This window comes from Xenopus laevis, chromosome 9_10L (assembly GCF_017654675.1).
Source record: "Xenopus laevis strain J_2021 chromosome 9_10L, Xenopus_laevis_v10.1, whole genome shotgun sequence".
Lineage (NCBI taxonomy): Eukaryota > Metazoa > Chordata > Amphibia > Anura > Pipidae > Xenopus > Xenopus laevis.
The window spans coordinates 19,111,149-19,133,131 of NC_054387.1; the positions used below are offsets into that span (position 1 = coordinate 19,111,149).

At 40.6% G+C, this 21,983-nt stretch overlaps 2 protein-coding genes across 2 annotated transcripts in view; one reads left to right on the top strand and one right to left on the bottom strand.

The window, feature by feature from the left end:
- Positions 1-13,298, top strand: part of abca8.L (ATP binding cassette subfamily A member 8 L homeolog) — an 85,866-nt gene extending 72,568 nt beyond the window's left edge. Inside the window, exons 33-41 of the mRNA XM_018235043.2 lie at positions 611-702; positions 2,180-2,358; positions 2,737-2,812; positions 4,582-4,676; positions 5,879-5,998; positions 6,654-6,794; positions 7,955-8,034; positions 10,546-10,601; positions 13,031-13,298. Coding sequence (XP_018090532.1) covers positions 611-702; positions 2,180-2,358; positions 2,737-2,812; positions 4,582-4,676; positions 5,879-5,998; positions 6,654-6,794; positions 7,955-8,034; positions 10,546-10,601; positions 13,031-13,123 — 932 coding nt within the window. The 3' untranslated portion in view covers positions 13,124-13,298. The remainder of the gene's footprint in view (positions 1-610; positions 703-2,179; positions 2,359-2,736; positions 2,813-4,581; positions 4,677-5,878; positions 5,999-6,653; positions 6,795-7,954; positions 8,035-10,545; positions 10,602-13,030) is intronic.
- LOC108701997 (traf2 and NCK-interacting protein kinase) overlaps positions 1-21,983 on the bottom strand; it is a 1,005,599-nt gene that overhangs the window by 967,275 nt on the left and 16,341 nt on the right. The gene's annotated exons all lie outside the window — the stretch shown is intronic.

A 21,983-nucleotide genomic window follows, 5' to 3' on the forward strand; every position in this document is an offset into this window, starting at 1 on the left:
CCATTTAGTTTCATTGTAAAACAAAAGCATGGAAGCCTGTATATACCAAACACACAGCTAGGATGTTAAAGCGATTGTTCACCTTTAAATTAACAATTGGTCTCCATTTTTTTTTTTTTAAAGTTATTAAGCTTTTTATTCAGCAGTTTTATTTAGCCATTATATAACATACTAAAGGGAGGTGAACCACCCTAAGTATTTAAATAAATGCACTTACCATATACATAGAGCTGCTATAATTAAAGTAAGACAGTAAAAGCGAACATGAAAAAGAATGCTGTAATTAATTATATTACAGAAATTAATTATTATACAGTTTATTCAGTGAGCAATAACAGTTTTCATTTCTTTTCCAATTCGATTTATTGGCATTTGAAAATATACAGTGTGACAGATAGCAACAATGAAATAAATATGCACAAGAAAAGTAAATCTGCTTGCATAAGGTGAATAAAAAGGAGAAAATTACATTGCAGTGTAAACTGGAACATAGAAATAGAAAACATGCTAGTAGATAAGTCACAGTTTCATATTTTGTATCCCTGCACAACAAGATGGGTTGTTAGATATTAAATCCAATGTTTTTATTGTGTGGTGTTTATATCTAAAGGTGAGGTACTGGGATTGCTGGGCCCCAATGGAGCTGGGAAAACCACTTCTATCTATATGCTGGCTGGAGAAATAAGACCAACTGCAGGAGAGGTAAGCAGAACATGGCACAGGTACCGTAGCATTAAACTGGGATGGCCTTTTACATGATTGTCCAATGTGGAGCTCTGAAGGCAGGCTGGGCAGCTAGGGGAACCCCCATACTAAATAATACAAATACAGGTATGGGACCTATTATCCAGAATTCTCAGAACCTGGGGCTTTCTAGATAACGGATCTTTCCGTAATTCGGATCATTTCATACCTTAAGTCTACTAGAAAATCAAGAATGCATTAAATAAGCCAAATGGGCTGGTTCCATTTTGTTCTATGCAAATGTAGTCGACTCAATGCCTGGTGCAAAATGTTTGCCCAATAATGTTATCAGGTAAACCCAAGTTCATAATTTTGGATGCTCTACATCTCTTTTTGGATAACCTACATCTCTTAAAGGGGTTGTTCACCTTCCAACATTTTTTTTCAGTACAGTTTCCAGATAGGTCACAAGAAAAAAATACTTTTTGCAATTACTTTCTATTTGTGACACTTTTTCTAATCTTGGAAGTTTAATTTTCCACCCTTTAATGTCTCTATAAAGCAACTCTAGCAACGGGGTCACCAACTCTGTAACTGTACTAAACCGATACATCTTTAGCCCTATTGAGCAGAATCCCTGCGTTTTCTGAAAAGGGTTGGTTCACCTTTAAGTTGACTTTTAGTATGTTAATAATGGCCAATTCTAAGAAACTTTTCAATTGGTCTTCATTATTTATTTTTATATAGTTTTTTTCATTAGCCTGTTATACGGATTCTTTCCAGCTTTCTAAATAGGGGTTCACTGACCCCATCTAAAAAAAACCAAATGCTACAAATTTATTGTTATTATTACTTATTACTCCTCTGTCTATTTAGGCCTCTCCTATTCATATTCCAGTCTCTTATTCAAATCAGTGCATGGTTGCTAGGGTAATTTGAGCTCTAGCAATCAGATTCTGTAAATTGCAAAATGGAGAGCTGCTGAATAAAATGTTAAATAACTCCATAACCACAAATAATAAAAAACAAAACTCAATTGCAAATTGTCTCAGAATATAACTTTCTACATCATACTAAAAGTTAACGCAGATGTGAACAATCCCTTTAAAAAGCAGCTGTACAGATGCTGCTGAGAAATATAGCAACTAATTTAGCAAATAGTAACTGTTCAGAATCTGCCCCATGATCACTGAGCTGCCAGACTGAAATAACAGAGACAGGAACATTAAACTTTAACCTTCAGTTTTGGAAAAAACAGTAAAACATAAAAAGTAACGAGGAGGTACTGTGGCCTTTAAGCCTGGGATCCTTACCTCAGACTTGTGGAGTGGGTGAGAGGGATCTGTTTTTGAGTGGCATGTAGAGTACTCTGTCCCTGGACTAAAACAGGAGACTTGTTTGGTGCAGTACCAGCTCTGACTGCTGGCCCCTGTGGGTTACTCTCCATGTTCTATAATGTTGATGGATGATATTGCTGGAAATATGTTCCTTTCAGGTAGTGCTGTGTGGGACGGATCCAGCTAAATCTCAGAATTCCTATGATTCTACTGGGTCTCTTGGCTACTGTCCCCAAGACAATCCTCTGTGGCCCAATCTGACTGTAAAGCAACATTTAGAAATCTATGCTGCTGTGAAGGGCTTGAAGAAGAAAGATGCAGACATTGCAGTCAAACGGTACTGATATCTCTATGCTTGTTTCCCACAATGAAAACAGAAATGCATGTACTGAATGGTATGACTGCTTAGGGATCATCACAAGCACATTGGCTACCAATGATTCCTGAAACTTGAAGGGTGTCTACAGGCCAGATTTGTGGCGAGGACAAAAAGGCCCAGGCCTAGGGCAGCAAAGTTTTAGGGGCAGCATGCCACCGGGGCCACTTCCACTTGTGGGAGGTGCGGGTGTTGGGCGCCTAGGGAGGTGCAGGCGGCGGGAGGCCTAGGGCCACCTGCAATACAAATTCGGCCCTGGGAGTCCATACTGCTGGCCAAAATAACACTTATAAACCAAGACCAAAATCCATCAAAATGTTATTTTACTTTGTATTGCAGAGTATCAGAAGCCTTGGAACTTAAAGAGCATCTGGAAAAAGCAACCAGGAAACTGTCTCTTGGCGTGTCCAGAAAGGTAACTCTTATTTCTGTCCTGTTCTACAAATGAAAAAAAAAAAAGAAATGTATCTGTTAAAAAAAGAAAATGGTCTGCTATAACCCACTCGGGAATTTATCCTTTTAAAGAATAGAAAGAGGCGTAGCAATAGCAAAGTAGCGATAACAATAGATTTGTAGCCTTACAGAGCATTTGTTTTTTTAAGACAGGGTCAGTGACCCCCATTTGATACTGGTAAGAGTCAGAAGAAATAGTCAAATTGTTTAAAAAAAATCTTTAAAAATAAAGGCCCATTAAAAAAGATGCTTAGAATTAGCCATTAGTAGCCAACATACTATGGGGCAGATTCACTAAGCTCCAAATTTGCGCTAGCGTCCACTTCGCTCACATCGCAACACTTTGCCAGGACAATGGTAATTCACTAAAATCCAAAGTTGCGTCCAGGGCACCGAACGCTGGCGAAGTTGTGCTACCGTTGCTACGGCAAGTGAAGTGAAGTACCGCTAGAGTCTATCTCCTTCACTAGCGAAGTTACGCCAGCAACCGTTCATAAATCGGCTAAGTAACAAAATGGCGTCATGCTGGCGAATCTTCGATAGCATTAGTCACTTCGTCCTTTGGTAAATCTGCCCCTATACGTTACCTTAAAGGTGAACCACCACGTTAACCTTTAATAACTAAATAAGCTTAAAATGAATATGTTTTGAGATGTTTTATGAATTTACCCTGGTGAATTGAGGTGAACTTAGATGAGGAGGTAATTCACAATGAGTTCCAGTAAGGTTGAAAATGGTCTGTAGCTGGGACTGGATACACTAACAATGCTGTAATGTCCAGTGGGTTTATAAAGGTGGTGACACACAGGCCAACATTAGCTGAGACTTAGCTACTCCAGACTGAGTCGTTGGCTTATTGCCATACATATGAGGCTAAACTATGGCCTGTCTAACCCATATCTGACTGGTGTTACTCTTGATATCTATGGGCCATGTTTGAAAGTCCCATCAGCGCTTTAGTATAATCAATTCTTGGTGGGACCGCGTAGGCCTATGTTATAATCACTTCCCCATGACCATTGGCTAAACCAGATGTGACCCACAACTTGGGTGGCTAAGTTGGGCAAGGTCTCCTCTGTTGGTGACCTCACAAAGAAAGAAAATGGCAGCATATTTATGTGTATGGGTAAAAGTTTGAAGCAAGAGATGTAACATCACTTTACACATCGGATACAAGTAGCCTCTAAAAGTATAGCCCATCAGTAAAACACAAGTCTGGATTATCAAGTTCTATCTTGTTCAGCTACTGATTGTGACTGCAGAATTAAAGTGAAGGTGGCCATATCTGGTCCGATAAAAGCTGTCGAGAGACAAAGTTGCCAGTTTATTGGCCAGTGTATGGGCCCCCAACACACCCACCAACGGGCTTACCCGATCGCTATCTGGCTGAAAATTGGCCAGATGATGATTGGACAGTCTTAAAATTCCTGTTGGATCGAGGACTGCATCAGTTTGTTGATGTGGTACTCAATCTCATCGTCTGCATTCTTGACCTTCTGATCCGACCTTTGGACATAGTGGTGCAAGATCCACTCATTTGGCAATCTCGACCAAATAAGCTGATCTACCCATGTATGGCTACCTTTACTCACTTAACTCACTTTTTTAAAGATACTGTATCAATTTTCTAATGTTCAAGTCATGCACTGTCCATTTAGTCTCTCTCTTTGTAAAAGAATATTGAATAGTTGCCATAACTTGAGAGTTCGAAACTTTTATTCTCTGTTCTAGGTGTGCTTTGCTATAAGCATGCTAGGCAACCCAAGTATCGTACTCCTGGATGAGCCTTCCACTGGTTTGGACCCCAAAGGTCAGCAGCGTCTTTGGTAGGTGTCTATACATCAGGAAAAGAGTGACCATAACTGACCAGATTTTATAAGCACAGTTTTGATTGGGAACATGATGGTCGTTGACTGAATGTACAGGTATGGGAACCGTTATCTGAAAACCAGTTATCCAGAAAGCTCCAAATTACGGAAAGGCTGTCTACCATAGACTCTATTTTATCAAAATGTAAATATAAATATTTCCCTTGTCTCTATAATAATAATAAAACAGTAGCTTGTACTTGATCCAAACTAAAATATATTTAATCCTTAGTGGAAGCAAAACCAGCCTATTTGGGTTTATTTAAAGAGATACTGTCATGGGAAAACATGTTTTTTTCCCCCAAAACGCATCAGTTAATAGTGCTGCTCCAGCAGACTTCTGCAACTTCTGAAACCCTTTCTCAAAAGAGCAAACAGATTTTTTTATATTTAATTTTGAAATCTAACATGGGGCTAGATATATTGTTCGTTTCCCAGCTGCCCCCAGTCATGTGACTTGTGCTCTGATAAACTTCAGTCACTTTTTACTCATGTACTGCAAGTTGGAGTGATATCACATCCCCCCTTCCCCCCAGCAGCCTAACAACAGAAGGAGATAACCAGATAACCGCTCTCTAACACAAGATAACAGTTCCCTGGTAGATCTAAGAACAGCACTCAATAGTAGAAATCCAGGTCCCACTGTGACACATTCAGTTACATTGAGTAGGAGAAACAACAGCCTGCCAGAAAGCAGTTCCATCCTAAAGTGCTGGCTCTTTTTGAAAGCACATGACCAGACAATAACCTGAGATGGTGCCTACACACCAATATTATAAGTTCAAAACACTTGCTGGTTCAGAAATGAAATTTTATGTTGTAGAGTGAATTATTTGCAGTGTAAACAGTGTAATTTAGAAATAAAAATGACATCATAAAAATCGTAACATAATCCCTTTAATGTTCACATGCTTTTATAATAGACAAGGTATGAAGATCCAAATTATGGAAAGATCCATTATCCGGAAAACCCCAGGACACCAGCATTCTGGATAATAGGTCCCATACCTGTTTTAGATGTTTTTCTACTTGGTATTCTTTCTTGCCTAGTTACTAAGTGCTAAAGCCTCATGATTTTAGACTTCAACTGCATCACTATTTGGATTTTATATAATTTTGGTACAATCCAAATTAATCTAAGACTGTATCATTGTTTTAAGGCGAGCCATAAGAGCAGCCTTTAAGAATAAAGACAGAGGGGCAATTCTGACCACTCACTACATGGAAGAAGCAGAAGCCGTGTGCGACCGAGTGGCTATCATGGTGTCTGGGAAGCTCAGGTGAGAGGGACAAGACAGTACGAAAATATAAAATAAATAAAATATATATACAGGCCCGGGCCAAGCAGACCGGCACCATAGGCAACCCAGCCAGCTATCCCCTGTGCGCTTGCGCCTGTACGTGTGCATACGCACACCTCCTAACGAATTTGTGCATGCGCACTAGCAGAAGGCAGGGAGGGTAATGACGGAGGGTTGAGGAGGGAGGGGAGTAGCATAGAGGGGAAGGGAGTGACAGAGGGGAGGGGAGTGGCACAGAGGGGAAGGGAATGACGGAGAGGGGAGGAGAGTGGCAGAGAGGGGAAGGGAATGACGGAGAGGGGAATGAGGGAGGGGAGTGGGGCAGAGGGGAAGGTAGTAACGGAGAGGGAGTGATGAGGAAGAGGGAGGGGAGAGCTACAAAGGTGTAGCAAACACAGAGTTGGGGTAGGCTGAAAACGCTTTAATAGGTACCTGCCAAGCGCCCCCTTATGGTTGTGCCCTAGGCAGGTGCCTCTTCTGCCTACCCATAGTTCCAGCCCTGTATATATATATATACTGGTGGTGGTGGAGTTGAATTCACAAGCTTCCCCACTTTCATTTTATGCCATTGGTTTTCATACCTGTCCTGATGCCTTCATACAGTTACATTATTAATGTTTACACTTTCTTTCAGGTGCATTGGATCAATCCAGCAGCTGAAGAGCAAGTTTGGAAAAGGCTATCTTCTTGAGATTAAAGTAAAAGATTCTCACCAAGTGGATCAGATTCACAAGGAGATAATACGGATATTCCCTCATGCAGCCAGGCAGGACAGGTAAGACTAGGAGCCCAGTGGATAGATACTGGCACAGATAATTATGTTATGCCTTGGTCCTTCGTCAGGCACATTTATGCTTGCTTATCAGTGATGCATACAGTCCTATGTCCATAGTAAAGGGTATAGTGACCTGAGCATCCCACCACCACAACCTGTTTAGTTACCTCCCTTAGTCATTATAAAGGAGAGTCACTCTCTGCATGAGGACATTCTCTTTGTGAAGGGCTGGGCACACTAAGGAGCCCTGCTAGAAAAGGCGCTCTACCCCTGTCACTCTGCGTGAGCGCGCATGTGTGAACTCGTTATGGCGGCAGGGGTGGGGGCGGAGAGATTGGGGAGCAGAGGAGAGCAGGCAGGACCAGGGGACTTGAGGGCAAGGACTAGGGGTACAAGAGGCATGTGCCCATTGCGCCCTAGGCACGTGTCTCTTCTGTCTACCCCAGTTCTGGCCCTGGTGAATAGATTCAATGTAACCATGATGTATCAATATTAAAGTAAAGGGGAAGGCCATGGACAGTTGAGATTACAGTCAATGGGGAACTCTGGCTTCCAAACCAAAATTTGATATAGAGGCCCACATAACACAAAAACCCCTAATATACCCACTAGTTACCCGTTTCTTCAAAAAGTATGAATTTTCTATGCTGAAATACAGATGTTTAACAGTTCTTTTCTTTCTGCATCATTTGAAATCCTCGCAGGGAAGGAGGGACTAAAACACTCATTTTACAAATTGTAACAACTTCTCCACAGCTTACAGACAGCATGCAGGAACTACATAACCCACGATGCATTGCACTTTTCCTTATTGAAATCAAGTGTGCAGGGAATTGTGGGTTTGGAGGATGCAGGCTGAGGACTGATGGCTACTGATACAAAATAACAATAGTCAGGCAGCTCAGCAAAGTAGTCAGACAGATCAGCAGGAGAGCAGGGGGCTAGGCTTAGGGAACTGTTCCAAACCATTAAAAATCATGAAAAGTCTGCATATTTTATAATTGATGTACTGCAAAGTTGCTTGAAATTATGTTATGTTTGTGTGGAGTTCCCCTTTAAATCACAAAATAGCAGAAGATTCCTCTTAAAGTGTTTACTTGTTGCCTAAACACGTCAGACAGAAGAATAGCTCATGCATAATATTGTCTCATCACCCACAGATTCTCATCTTTGTTGGTGTATAAGATGCCAGTGGATAATGTACAGTCCTTGTCTCAGGCATTTCTACTTTTGGAAGAAGGTAGGATTGGAAACAACATAACCGAAAATAAGGATTAGTGTAAAACGGTATAGTGTTTGCTTTCTATTTCCGGTGCTATGAAGTTAGAATTAAAATCTTTTAATACAACCTGTGATAGGGAGTGTATAGTTTGGGATTAACTGTTAGGGGTTTACACACTCAAAATAAATTACATCCAAATTCAGGTGGCATTGTAAAAGAAATCTCTTTATAGATAATCCATTAGTAATACAACTTGCAACTAGACGGGTAATTCTACGTCAAGAACGTGTCAGATCAGTAACAATATTTAAATACATACCACCAAATAACAGGAAATACAAGGAAGCGGGTCCCCTTGCCAGAGAATGAGAATTACCCCAATGTTTTGGCGTAAAGCTTTTCTCAAGGGACATTCTTTTGTTTCTATATAGTTACATAGTTAAATCGGGTTGAAAAAAGACAAAGTCCATCAAGTCCAATCCCTCCAAATGAAAACCCAGCATCCATACACACACCTCTCCCTACTTTCACATAAATTCTATATACCCATACCTATACTAACTATAGAGCTTAGTATCACAATAGCCTTTGATATTATCTCTGTCCAAAAAATCATCCAAGTCCCTCTTATAATCATAGTCATAGTCAGCATCACAACATCACCCGGCAGTGCATTCCACAACCTCACTGTCCTGACTGTGAAGAACCCCCTACGTTGCTTCAAATGAAGTTTCTTTTCTTTTAGTCTAAAGCAGGGGTCCCCAACCTTTTTTGGACCGGGGACTGATTCAAATAATTATTTTATTTTTTTTGCAAGGATTGGGGGGTGGGGTCGCGGTCGTCAGCAAGTTTGGATGCGCCTTTGGACACCCGTTTTTGCATACTGGGCTCGGCGGCCCAGTGCGGGAGTATCTGTGGCCCAGAAGTTGGGGACCCCTGGTCTAAAGGGGTGGCCTCTGGTACGGTGATCCACTTTTTGGGTAAAAAGGCCCCCTGCTACTTGTCTATAATGTCCTCTAATGTACTTGTAAAGTTTAATCATGTCCCCTCGCAAGCGCCTTTTTCCAGAGAAAACAACCCCAACCTTGACAGTCTACTCTCATCATTTAAGTCTTCCCTCCCTCTAACCAGTTTAGTTGCACTTAGTCTCTGCACTCTCTCCAGCTCATTTATATCCCTCTTAAGGACTGGAGTCCAAAACTGCCCCCCATACTCCAGATGAGGCCTCACCAGGGACCTATAAAGAGGCGTAATTGTGTTTTCATCCCTTGAGTTAATGCCCTTCTTTATGCAAGACAGAACTTTATTTGCTTTAGTAGCCACAGAATAACACTGCCCAGAATTAGACAACTTCTTATCTACAAAGACCCCTAGATCCTTCTCATTTAAGGAAACTCCCAACACACTGCCATTTAGTGTATAACTTGCATTTATATTATTTTTGCCAAAGTGCATAACTTTGCATTTATCAACATTGAACCTCATTTTCCAGTTTGCTGCCCAGTTTCCCAATTTAGACAAATCACTCTGCAAAGTGGCAGCATCCTGCATGGAACCTATAGTTCTGCACAATTTAGTATCATCTGCAAAAATAGAAACAGTACTTTCAATGCCCACCTCCAGGTCATTAATAAACAAGTTGAAAAGCAAGGGACCTAGTACAGAGCCCTGCGGTACTCCACTAACAACACTGGTCCAATTAGAAAATGTTCCATTTACCACCACTTTTTGTAGTCTATCTTTTAGCCAATTCTCTATCCAGGTACAAATACTATGTTCCAGGCCAACATTCCTTAATTTAACCAGTAACCTTTTGTGTGGCACTGTATCAAATGCTTTAGCAAAGTCTAAGTAAATCACATCCACTGCCATCCCAGAATCGAGGTCCCTGCTTACCTTCTCATAAAAAGAAATTAAGTTAGTCTGGTAAGATCTATTACGCATAAAACCATGCTGGCACACAGTATTATGATTTGCTATGAAGTCCAGTATCTTATTCTTTATTAACCCTTCGAAACGCTTTCCTACCACTGATGTCAGACAAACTGGCCTATAGTTTTAAGGCTGAGAACGGGATCCTTTTTTGAATAGCTGCACCACATTAGCAATTCGCCAGTCCCTCGGCACTATGCCAGACCTCAATGAATCCTGCAAAAATAGGTAAAGAGGTTTGGCAATCACAGAGCTAAAGCTCGCTAAGTATTTAGAATAGTAATTAGAATAATAATGGTCTCTGCTGGTAAATAAATAGGATAAACTTAAATCACAATGACTTATGACTGAATCTAGATGGAGTAGGTCATAACATTGACAAAGAGTTGACATAAAGGGTTTCTTGTCAAATTTTATAGAACAGAGCACAATTTTAACGTATCGGACATTAACATCAGACAGTGCTTTTAAGTGCTTGTAAGATATAGAAATGTATTATCATCATCATCATCATTTATTTATATAGCTCTGTCAAGATACGCAGTGCTTTATGTATTATTCTGCAAATAACTCCCCTTTGTGTTTGTTTATACACAGCTAAACGTGCTTATAACATTGAGGAGTACAGTTTCTCCCAGCCCACCCTGGAGCAGGTAACATTACAAAGCTTGGAAACTACATATTAAAGTGGTTGTGGGCCTCTGCTGCAGTTTGTATTGGACCTGCAAGTATCCTGACTTGTGTTTGGTGGAATTATACATAGATCTGTGTATTTATCCTAGTTTGTTTTCTGGGGAGTTGATACATACTGCTTTTATGGCTTTTATTCTACCAAATGTTCTGGGTGGATTATAATTTAAATTGGTTATGCATTGACCTTGTATGAATCCTAACCAGCGTACAAGATCAACCTGGAGAGTTGAACAAAATATATTTTAATTTAATATTGTTATGGCTATTGCAGTATCTTTTTTTTTTTTTTTTTAAATGTTAATTTTTATATTTATTTGTGGACATTATTTTGTACTGGGGGGGTGGTCCCTTGAAATGAGATTTCCTGGTGGGCCCCAGGCACCCCAGTCCGACACTGCTTTACAGTCACATGGGGGACGGGGGCAAAGGTGGGAGAGAGATATGGCTGTATTACTGGCTGCTGGCACAGGTACAACGGGGGATGCTTGTGTGGGGCTAATAGGTATATGGCTGTGTATGTGTATGGCTTGCTTGAGCACTGATTTACTGAAGTTGGCCTGGCCTGACAGGCTGCATTCATTTATACATGAAATTGCCTCTGTGACACTCAGCTATGGGTTCTGGGCAGGGGCGTAACTATAGAGGAAGCAGACCCTGCGGCTGCAGGGGGGCCTAGGAGGTATAGGGGCCCCATGAGGCTCTAGTTCATATACAATTTCAATAAATATTGATAAAACAGGACAACCTCTGGATATGTTGGGGGCCCTAAAATTAATTTGCTGTGGGGCCCAGTAACATATAGTTATGCCACTGGTTCTTGGAGTATTTAAATAAGAAAATGCCAATATCCCATCCTGGTTTGTTAAGGGGTGTGTTCTCTCAAAAATTTTGCACGGTGCGCGATGCTGTTTTCCTCTGGGCGGGGCTTACTTTTGTGGGCAGGGCTAGACATGACACACCCACCATGCCTTCTGCTTTTTATTCCCAATTCAAGCACTGGTTGCTCGAGTAATTTAGACCCTAGGGACCAGATTGCTGAAATTGCAAACTTGAGAGCTCTTGAATAAAAAGTCAAATAACAAACCACAAAGTTAAACAACCCCTTTAAACAGTTAATCCAAGTATTTATTCTATTACAAGGGCGTTTGTTAAAATAACAGATGTGAAAGTCTTGACCTATTGCAGCTTTAAACCTACCTGAGCTCACAGCAAGAAATATTCCTTTTGCCCTTGACTTCTTAAAGGAATCCTCAACCCTTTTAAACTATGAGACACATTCAAATGTAAAAAATTGGAGAGCAACATAATCATGCAAAAAGTTCCTGGGGGTGCACAATAGTGGCTGTGATTGAGGATTGGTAGCCCCTATGTGGACTGGCAGCCTACAGGAGGCTCTGTTCTGGGATCTGTTATCCAGAGTGCTCGGAACCTGGGGTTTTCTGGATATCGGATCTTTACGTAATTTGGGTCTTTACTAGAAAATCATTTAAATATTAAATAAACCCAACTGGCTGGTTTTGCTTCCAATAAGGATTGATTTTATCTTAGTTTGGATCAAGTACAGGTATGGGACCTGTTATCCAGAATATTCAGGACCTGGGGTTTTCCAGTTTAATGGAACTTTCTGTAATTTGGATCTTCATACCTTTAGGGGCAGATTTATCAAAGCTCGAAGTGAAAATTCAAATAAAATTAGAATTTCAAGTGTACTTTGACTTGGGAATAGTCCAAATTAGATTTGAATTTGAAAAAAATCGAATATCGAAATTGTACTGTCTCTTTAAAATAATCGACTTCGACCATTCGCCATCTAAAACCTACCGAATTGCCGAATGGGGGACCTCCTAGAACCTATTTGGAGTCAATTGGTGGACTAATTAGAATTTGAAGTTATGGGAGTTAAAAAAAAATCTCCCATTACTTCGAAATTCGACCCTATGTCTACTAGAAAATCATATAAACATTAAATAATCCAATAAGGATTAATTACATCTTAGTTTGGATTGAGTACAAGATACTCTTTTATTATTATTACAGAGAAAAAGGAAATCATTTTAAAAAATGTGGATTATTTGGATAAAATGTAGTCTTTGGGAGACAGCCCTTTCCGTAATTTGGAGCTTTCTGGATAATGGGTTTCCACATAACTGATCCCATGCATATGGTTTTAATGCAATTAAAGCTCCTGCTTTGAGGCCACTGGGAGCAACATCCAAGGGGTCAGAGGACAACATGTTGGTCACGAGCTACTGGTTAGGAATCACTGCCTTATTAGCTTAGAGTTTATGTTTATATACGAGCAAATGCAAGTTATTTAAGTAGTGTACAGAAATTAACATTTATTACAAATATACAATGTAACCCTGTGTTGTGTATTTCCTTTGCCCAGGTGTTTATTGAGTTGGCCAAAGAGCAGGAGAAGGAGGATTTTGATCTGGCCAGTACATTTCAGTGGAAACACCTGCGGACTGAAAGCATCTGATCAGCACCACAAACCCAAACCATTGGATCTCATTCCTATACCTCCCAACATTTTGGAAATAGAAGGGACAAAAAGAATTGCTGCACAGAGCACGTTGAAAATGTTTGACCACGCCCATTTTGTGGCCACGCCCCCATCACCATGTTCATTTTACTAAATTTGGCAAGTTATGAAGGTTTGAACACATGTGGGTTTTTTCAGTTATTACAGTTTTTTTGCTAATGAAGGTGAATTGCCCTTTAAGCTGTAAGTCTAAGTTCACCCAAGAGACCTGTTTATGTTAAATTGTTACAATTACTTATTTGCTTATCTCAAAATTATTACAAAAGTATCTTAGTGCACCTGGTGGCTGTTCCGGGCTCTCTGCCAAAAGCCAATTAAGTTACAAATGTATCTTTTTCTGGCTGTTCAGTGCAGGAGATGAAAGAGAAAGTCGGGACATTTCGGTAAAAAGCTGGGACTGCAGTTGAGCTGTCTTGAGTGGGACTGTCCTGTTAAGAACAGGATAGTTGGGAGGTATGCATTCCTTATTAGAACAACTTCATGGCATCTTTCACATTCACCAAACATCATGATTTTGCAAGCTCAGGTTTGGCCTGAAATGTATCCTTAGGCCATGCACTGCAACCTATAAGCTAATGCTATTACACATAAATAGACGACAGATACCACATATATATGTAATACTATAACGGTAACATTTTGGGGTTTTTTAATATGAGGGTGAGGCAGGTCTAATAACCTTTCAGTATAAAATCTTCACTAGGCTGTTGATTGGTTGTTCTATTACAATAAATTCTGTACCCCTATAATACAAACCAACAAGATTGCCTTAATGTTGCTAACTATATCTTAGCTCATAAATGCAGTAGCTTTTTTTTTTTCTCCCAGCACTTTTTTAAAAAAAATATATATATTTAAAATTTAGTCTTACCTGAAATTTTCATTTTCTTTAGTCCAAAGGCAGCACGCAAATGAGTATTACCTCTGCTCCTTCTCCTGGTAGGACAGAAAAAAGATCAAACCAATTAAGCGCCTATATACACACCTCCCCCAACACCACTTCCCCTATGTTTATTTCCAAGCCAACACAAGACGGCACACACATATATGCTTCAAATGTTTTATTTTAGGGTGGGAATTATTGTGCTGCCTTTGGACTAAAGAAAATGAAAATTTCAGGTAAGGCTAAATTTTAAATTTTCCTTTACGTCCTTCAGGCAGCACACAAATGAGACTTAGCAAGCTACATTTATAAGGGAGGGGAAAATGCCCGGATAGCCGACTCCAATATTCTGCTGCCAAAGACAGCATCTTGAGTGGCTGCTATATCCAGCTTATAGAACTTTGAGAAGGTATGCAGACTTGACCAAGTTGCGGCTCTACAAATCTCTCCTACATCTACAAGGGATCTCTCAGCCCAAGAAGTTGAAACTGCCCTTGTAGAATGCGCCTTCACTTTTGGAATGAATTCCTTCCCAGCCAATTCATATGATACATCAATTGCCCTCTTCACCCAAACAGCAATTGTAGCTTTTGACGCTTTTAATCCTTTCCTCTTCCCAGAAAAGGATACAAACAGGTTCTCTGACTGCCTCGTCTCCTTAGATCTTTCTATATACATCTGAAGACATCTGTGCACGTCCAAACAACGTAATTTATCTTCCAATGGTTCCTCTGTCAAGCTAAGAAAGGATGGCAGAATAATTTGAGCATTCAGGTTACTACAAGACTGAACTTTTGGAGCAAACCCTGGTAAGGTCTTGAGCAAAACTTTTTCCGGGAAAAACATGGTATATGGAGGAAATGCAGATAAGGCCTGAAGTTCTCCAATTCTCCTTGCTGACGTTATGGCGACTAGAAAGGCTGTCTTCCAAGACAGATGCTTCATTGAGACTGAATCCAAGGGTTCAAAAGGACTTTCACAAAGAGCTGCCAGCACAATATTCAGATCCCAAGGAGGTACTAATACAGACAGCTTAGGCCTCAGGTTCCTTGCCGCCTTAATAAAACGTCTCACCAAGGGAAACGAAGAAATATTCCTGTGTAACATTGCTGACAATGTGTACTTTCAAAGTATTCGGACTCAATCCTTTATCGAACCCTTCTTGTAGAAACTGTAAAATCTCAGCTGTAGAACATTCTTTTGGACTGCAACCTTTCTTAACACACCATTCTTGAAATATCTTCCAGACTCTTTTGTAGACTTTGGAAGTAGATAATTTCCTTGAAGCAAGAAGTGTATGGATCACTTCCTCAGACAACCCTTGATCTAGTAGCATCTCCTCGTCAGGTCCCATGCTGTGAGATTCCACCAGGCTGGATCCTGATGTTTCCAGTGACCTTGAAGTAAAAGATCTTCCCTGTGAGGATCTTCCACGTGACGCCATCAGATCTATCTGAGGCAAGCCCCATTTCTCCACCACTTGATCGAAAACTTGGGGATGTAATTCCCACTCTCCTTGATCCAGAATATTCCTGCTCAATGAGTCTGCTAGAACGTTGTTCACCCCCTTTATGTGAACCGCCCTCAGCAAGGGAATATGTAGCTCCGCCCACAGCATAATTCTCCGACACTCCCTGATCAGCAGTGGAGACCTGGTCCCTCCTTGACGATTCAAGTAAGTCACAGCCACCATATTGTCTGACTGAATCATTACATCTCTGTTCTCCACTAGATGTCTGAATTTCAACAGGGCCAGCCTCACCGCTCTCAACTCTCTGAAGTTGGAAGACTGTCTCCTTTCCCAATCTGACCATTTGCCTTGTGTAACATGATCTGCCAGATGAGCACCCCATCCCCACATTGATGCATCTGTGGTTATGAGAATAAACCGTGGAGGATTGATGGATCTCCCTTGAGATAGAACATGTGGACGCATCCACCATCCCAACCTCTTCTTCAGAAGAGCAGACACTTTGAACTTCTTGCCTAAAGAATTCTTGTCTCTGTTCCAGTGATGCAGAACTTCTTGTTGGAGAAGACGCATATGAACTTTCGCCCAGGGAACAGCCTCTATTGCCGAAGTCATCAAACCCAATACTCTCATAGCTTCGCGAATGGATACTGATTGACTTCGTCTGAGATTCTTCACTGCTGCCATCAGTGTTAATCTCTTCGTCTGAGGAAGAAATAATTTCATTTTCTTTGAGTCCAATAACAGACCCAAGAACTTTACACAAGTGGAAGGTTGCAAGTTGGACTTTTTTTCGTTTAAAATCCAACCATGAGACGTCAAGGTCGAGATTGCTATCTCCCGATGCAAATACATTTGATGTTGAGAAGAGGCCTTGAGGAACCAATCGTCCAGATATGGAACCACGAACAGACCCTGTTGTCTGAGAAGTGCTGCTATAACCACTATGACTTTCGTAAAAACCCTTGGGGCTGACGTAATTCCAAACGGGAGGGCTTTGAATTGTAGATGAAAAAGCGTGGAACCCAGAAAGACAGCTATTCTCAGAAACTTCCTGCTGGCTGGATGAATTGGAATGTGTAAATACGCATCCTTCAGATCCAAGGTTATCATCACATCTTCCTTCTGCAAGATGTTGATTGCGGACCTTATAGATTCCATCCTGAACTTCTCCTTCTTTATGAACAAATTCAGAAATTTTAAATCTATCACCAGACGAAAACGGCCATCTGCTTTTGGAACCAAAAATATATGAGAATATACTCCCTTCTGATGTTCCAGAACTGGGACTGACTCCACAACCTTTTTGTCGATAAATTCCCAAATTGCCGACTCCAAGGCCTTTTGCTTTTCTGGATTTAAACTTTTCTGATTCACACAGAATTTTCTCACTGGTGGACAATTGAAAGGAATCAAGTACCCTTCCTTTATCATTTTTAGAACCCAAGAATCTCTTGTCGTTCTTTCCCAAACTGGAAGAAAAAAGGCCAATCTGCCTCCCACTTCTTCCTGCCTTCTGGCGTCAGAAGCCCGCTGACTTAGAAGCGGAAGCATCCTTCTTTTGTCCCCTTTCCCTAGGGGGAACTTTTCCACCAAAAAAACTTCCTCTATCTCTGAAGTCTCTGCCTCCATCTCAGTCTCTGAAGGACCTTCTGTAAGAACTTGATCGAGAAGGCGATTTCTTTGAGTAACCTCGAAAATTCTGCCTTCTCCGAGACTTAGGCCTATCTTGAGGAAGAGTTTTCCCCTTTCCTGTGGTAAGGTTGTCCAACAACTTATCCAAGGAGGAACCAAACAATCTGCCCGGTTCAAAGGGCATCGCAATCAGGGCATTCTTTGAAGCTAGGTCCGCCGACCAGGCCTTCAACCATAGTGCTCTCCTACCAACTGTAGACAGGGCCATAGTCCTAGCCCCCAGCTTTACTGAATCAATTGCAACATCACAAAGGAAATCAGTTGCCAATTTAATAGGATACAGCATATCCAAAATATTGTCTCTTGATGTCCCTGCATCAATCTCCTCTTCCAAAGAATTTACCCAGAATTTTAGAGATCTAGACACAGATACTGCAGCTAGTGATGGTTTACATATATTGGCCCCTGCAAAATAAGATCTTCTCCGGGCACATTCAGCTCTACGATCCAAAGGATCCTTGATAGCCGATTCTTCCACAGGAATAGTAGTACGCCTGGATAATCTAGCTATCGGAACATCCACCTTTGGAGGATCCCCCATTGCTGTATTTCTTTAGAATCCACAGGAAACATAGATTTAAATCTCAGGCTTCTTTCCTGGATTCTGCCATTCCACCTCCATCAAATGCTTTATGGATGGGTGTAACGGAAACTCTGCAGATTTTTTCTCTGAAAAATATAATAAATCCTGCTTTCCTGCTTCAGACGGGTCAGCACTCTTGACCTCTATAACCTTCTTTACTTCCTTAATTAGTTTAGGAATTTTATCAACTGGAAACAAAAAGAATTCATCTTTTGATCACAATTGTACTGAGGAAGAGGATGATGACGCCTCAGAATGAGAATCTTCTGAATCTGAGCTTTCCACATGATCAACTCTCCTCTTAGCCTTCCTGGGCAAAGGGGTAGAACTCCCAGATGCCCTTACTTCATCAAAGGCCTTTGATAGCATACCCTTGAACCATGATATAAACCCATCTGGGTTATTTTCAGCCGGGCTTATCCTAGCACAGTTATCACATAAGGGCTCAGCACAATCCTGAGGTAGGGGCTGTTCACATCCCACACACAAAGTATGTTTTGATTTCCTCTTCCTTTTCCCACAAACTGACATCTGGGGAAAAAAGGATACATGATCACTAATATATCAATCAGTGTATTTACACTACGTGAACCATGGGAGCAAGGCTACAACATGTACCTTTAAGCAGCCCACAACTTCTCAGCAGCCTGGCAGCACAGTACCGCAGGAACTGAATCACAGCCCGGGCAATCAAAAAGGGATCCTAAGCAGCTTTAAATAGGCTTAGTCTATGTCCCCACACCCTCATCAGAGGAAATAAATGCTGTAACAGCTTACCGCACCGAAAAAGAAGAGATTCACAATCCTCTCCGTCTGCATCCCTGCACTTCCGCATACGATGACGTCACTCCGATGCGCCCCAGCACACAGAGGACGCGCACTGCAGAGACCAGCCCGCACATCGCTGCTGCCAGAAAAAACTTCCGCAGCACCCACACAGGTACTCTGCCTCTTGCCTAAGGGGTCTTTCAGTCCCTCTTCACCCCCCGATCTGACCATGCTCACATGGTCAATCCTGCAGCCTTCAAGCCCCCTAAGGGCCTGGATCTTCGGACCCAGTCCTCTCCACCTTCTACCAGGCAGGACAGAAAAAAATAACATGGGGAAGTGGTGTTGGGGGAGGTGTGTATATAGGCGCTTAATTGGTTTGATCTTTTTTCTGTCCTACCAGGAGAAGGAGCAGAGGTAATACTCATTTGTGTGCTGCCTGAAGGACGTAAAGGAAAATATTTTCTTATGATGTGTCTTATCTCTGTCTCTCTCATTATGAGTAGCACACTACTTTTCTACTTGGTGCTTAGTGGGTTATTTACTGAACTCCTGTCGGGCTTTTTGGAGCAAAAACTAAATTTTTTCGAGACTTATTAAAGCCCGATGCAGCGAAAATCCGCCATCTCAGACCTACCGAGGTTGTATATAAGGTAGGGATGCACCTAATCCAGGATTCGGTTCGGGATTTGGCCTTTTTCAGTGAGATTCGGTTTCAGCCGAATCCTTCTACCCGACCGAACCAAATCCGAATCTGCATATGCAAATTAGGGGCGGTAGGGAAATCGCGTGACTTTTTGCCACAAAACAAGTAAGTAAAAAATGTTTTGGATTCAGTTCGGTATTTGGTCAAATATTTCACAAAGGATTCGGGGGTTCGACCGAATCCAAAATAGTGGATTCCGTGCATCCCTAGTATAAGTCAATAGCAGAGGTCCCAACCCTATTTTGGAGTTTCTGTGGTCTGCACTGGAATTAGCACGAAAATCCGACCTTTGCGGGTAAAAATCCGACTTGGGAAAAAACTCTGAAAAAAAATCATATGATTCGAGTTTTTGATCAATTATATCGTTTTTACCCGAACCGATTCAATCAAGCTTGTTTAATAATAAAAAAGGTCAAATCGGGTATTAGTGGTGGGTGGAACATTTTGCTCATCACTAAATGTGTTTTTTTTTTAATTTAAAAAATGAGATAAATTCGGATTTTAGTAAATAACCTTCTAAGTGCCCATTTTAGTTAGGCAAACTCCCACTCAGGCCTAGTTAACTCTTACAGAGCATTAGCTATACAGGATTACTGGTGGACCTTGATGAACGTTGGTATTTTAATGATGTTGCTACAAATTCTAGAATGGGCACGGTTATTCCTTTTAGTAGGAAATATGTAAATATTTGCTGTAGTAGCATAAGACAAGGGTATAGAACTGGAGAGGGTGTTTTTAAGCATCCCAAATGTATTTGGGAAGAGAATGACTAGACCTGTAGTAAACTTTGTACCTTTTATTAAATAACACAATTAGAACCCCAGAACCACATTATATTCAATATCATGGAATAAGAGGTGCAAAGCTTGTTCCAAACCCTTAGCAACAAATCAGCAGGGAACATTTAGTGGTCTGTTTGTGTGCAGGGATGCACTATGTTCTACACTATAAAAAAACAAATACAGACATGTACTTTATGTGGCGTGGCTTTGGTGGGAGGTCATGAATAAGCTTTATTTTAAATTCCACTGAGCAAAGCTGACCAGGTGGGGCTCACTGAACTCTAATCTCTCCTGTCTGGCTGGCTCCCCTTCAATTTAAAGTTTTATGGGGACTGGTTTTAGTCCTGACTGGAGCACCATTTCAATATATGTAAAAAACAAATCTTCCCAAATCATTTGGTCCCATATAAAAATGTTGCTGTTGTCCAGGTAACTTCCACCACTGGATCAAATCTAAAACTCTGCTCCAGTTTAGCCTTTTCTGCAATATTCTCTGCTGTCTAGGGATGATCGAAATATTTAGCTGCAAAAAATAGACTGTGATGAATAGTTAAAAAAATGTTGAGTGGTTTGAATATTGGCGCATGAAAAATTGCCCATTGACTTCAATGCATTTGGCAAATTTTCATTGAAGCACAAGGAGTCAATTTCGCTCATCACTTGCTGTCACGCACTCACTCTCTGCAGGCTCTACAATTATATGGAGCAGAAAAATATATGTTTTCTATATTACTAAAGTAATGTTTGTTTCTATATATATCAGTATATATCAGAGCAGAATAAAAAAAGTTTTTTAAAACAATTGTTTTGTGCTTGTTTCCTTTCCTTAGCATGTTTATAGTATGTTTAGTACAGGTATGGGACCTGTTATCCAGAATGCTCGGGACCTGGGGGTTTCCAGATAAGGGATCTTTCTGTAATCTTCTACTAGAAAATCATGTAAACATTAAATAAATCCAATAGGCTGGTTTTGTATCCAATAAGGATTACATTAATTATATCTTAGTTTGGATCAAGTACAAGGTCCCAAACCTGTAGCTGGTTTCTGCATGTTTTCCCCTTAACGCCTACATTTCGCACTAATGTATCCATCTATCCTTATTTATTGCAAATTTATTTTTGGCTTGCAAATGACATGGGTGTGGTTGTTGTGTGCAAATATAGCTTTGACAGTAATTTGGCAAATATAAAATTACGTCAATTTACAAAACTGTTAAGCAAATATTTTTTTCTGCCACCGAGGTTGTGCACTTGGGCAATTTGGAAAAAGTCCCACAAAAAAACCATCAAATTTTCAGCAAAGCAAAATGGTGCAAATTCACAACAAAGGATGCATCTGTGTTCAATTGTATTTTATCCAAAAAAATGTATGGGTTGATTTACTAACAGTTGGATTTCTATATTTTTTCTCTAAAAATTGGTGTTTTTTTTTTTTTTATTTCTCTCAAACACTAAAAAAACATGAAAAACTCTAATACAGAACTTCGCAAGTAAAAGTGTTGAGGTCCTATAGAAGAGAGCTGTGATGATCCTATTGTATTTTTTTTTAGAAAACACTGGGTTATACCCTATGTTGTTAAATAGTGGCCTATATCAAAACGGAGTGTCCACAAACCAATGGAATTATATATAAATATGCACAAAGGGACTTCACCTCCAGTTTGAATAGCCCACCGATGTTAATTTACAAATTTACGACTTAGATGTTGTATACAAAATAAAAGGCAATATTTATTTCTCACCATGCCATAGTATATTTAAAAACATTTAAAACCAGCAGAGCTGCATGTGAGATGAGGGATCCCTCTCCACTGAGTATTTGCTCACCAAACGATTCAACCGAATCGCATATGAGAGGTGCATGCAAACAAAATTAAACAAAATTATGCTAAAACAAATATTGCAATGA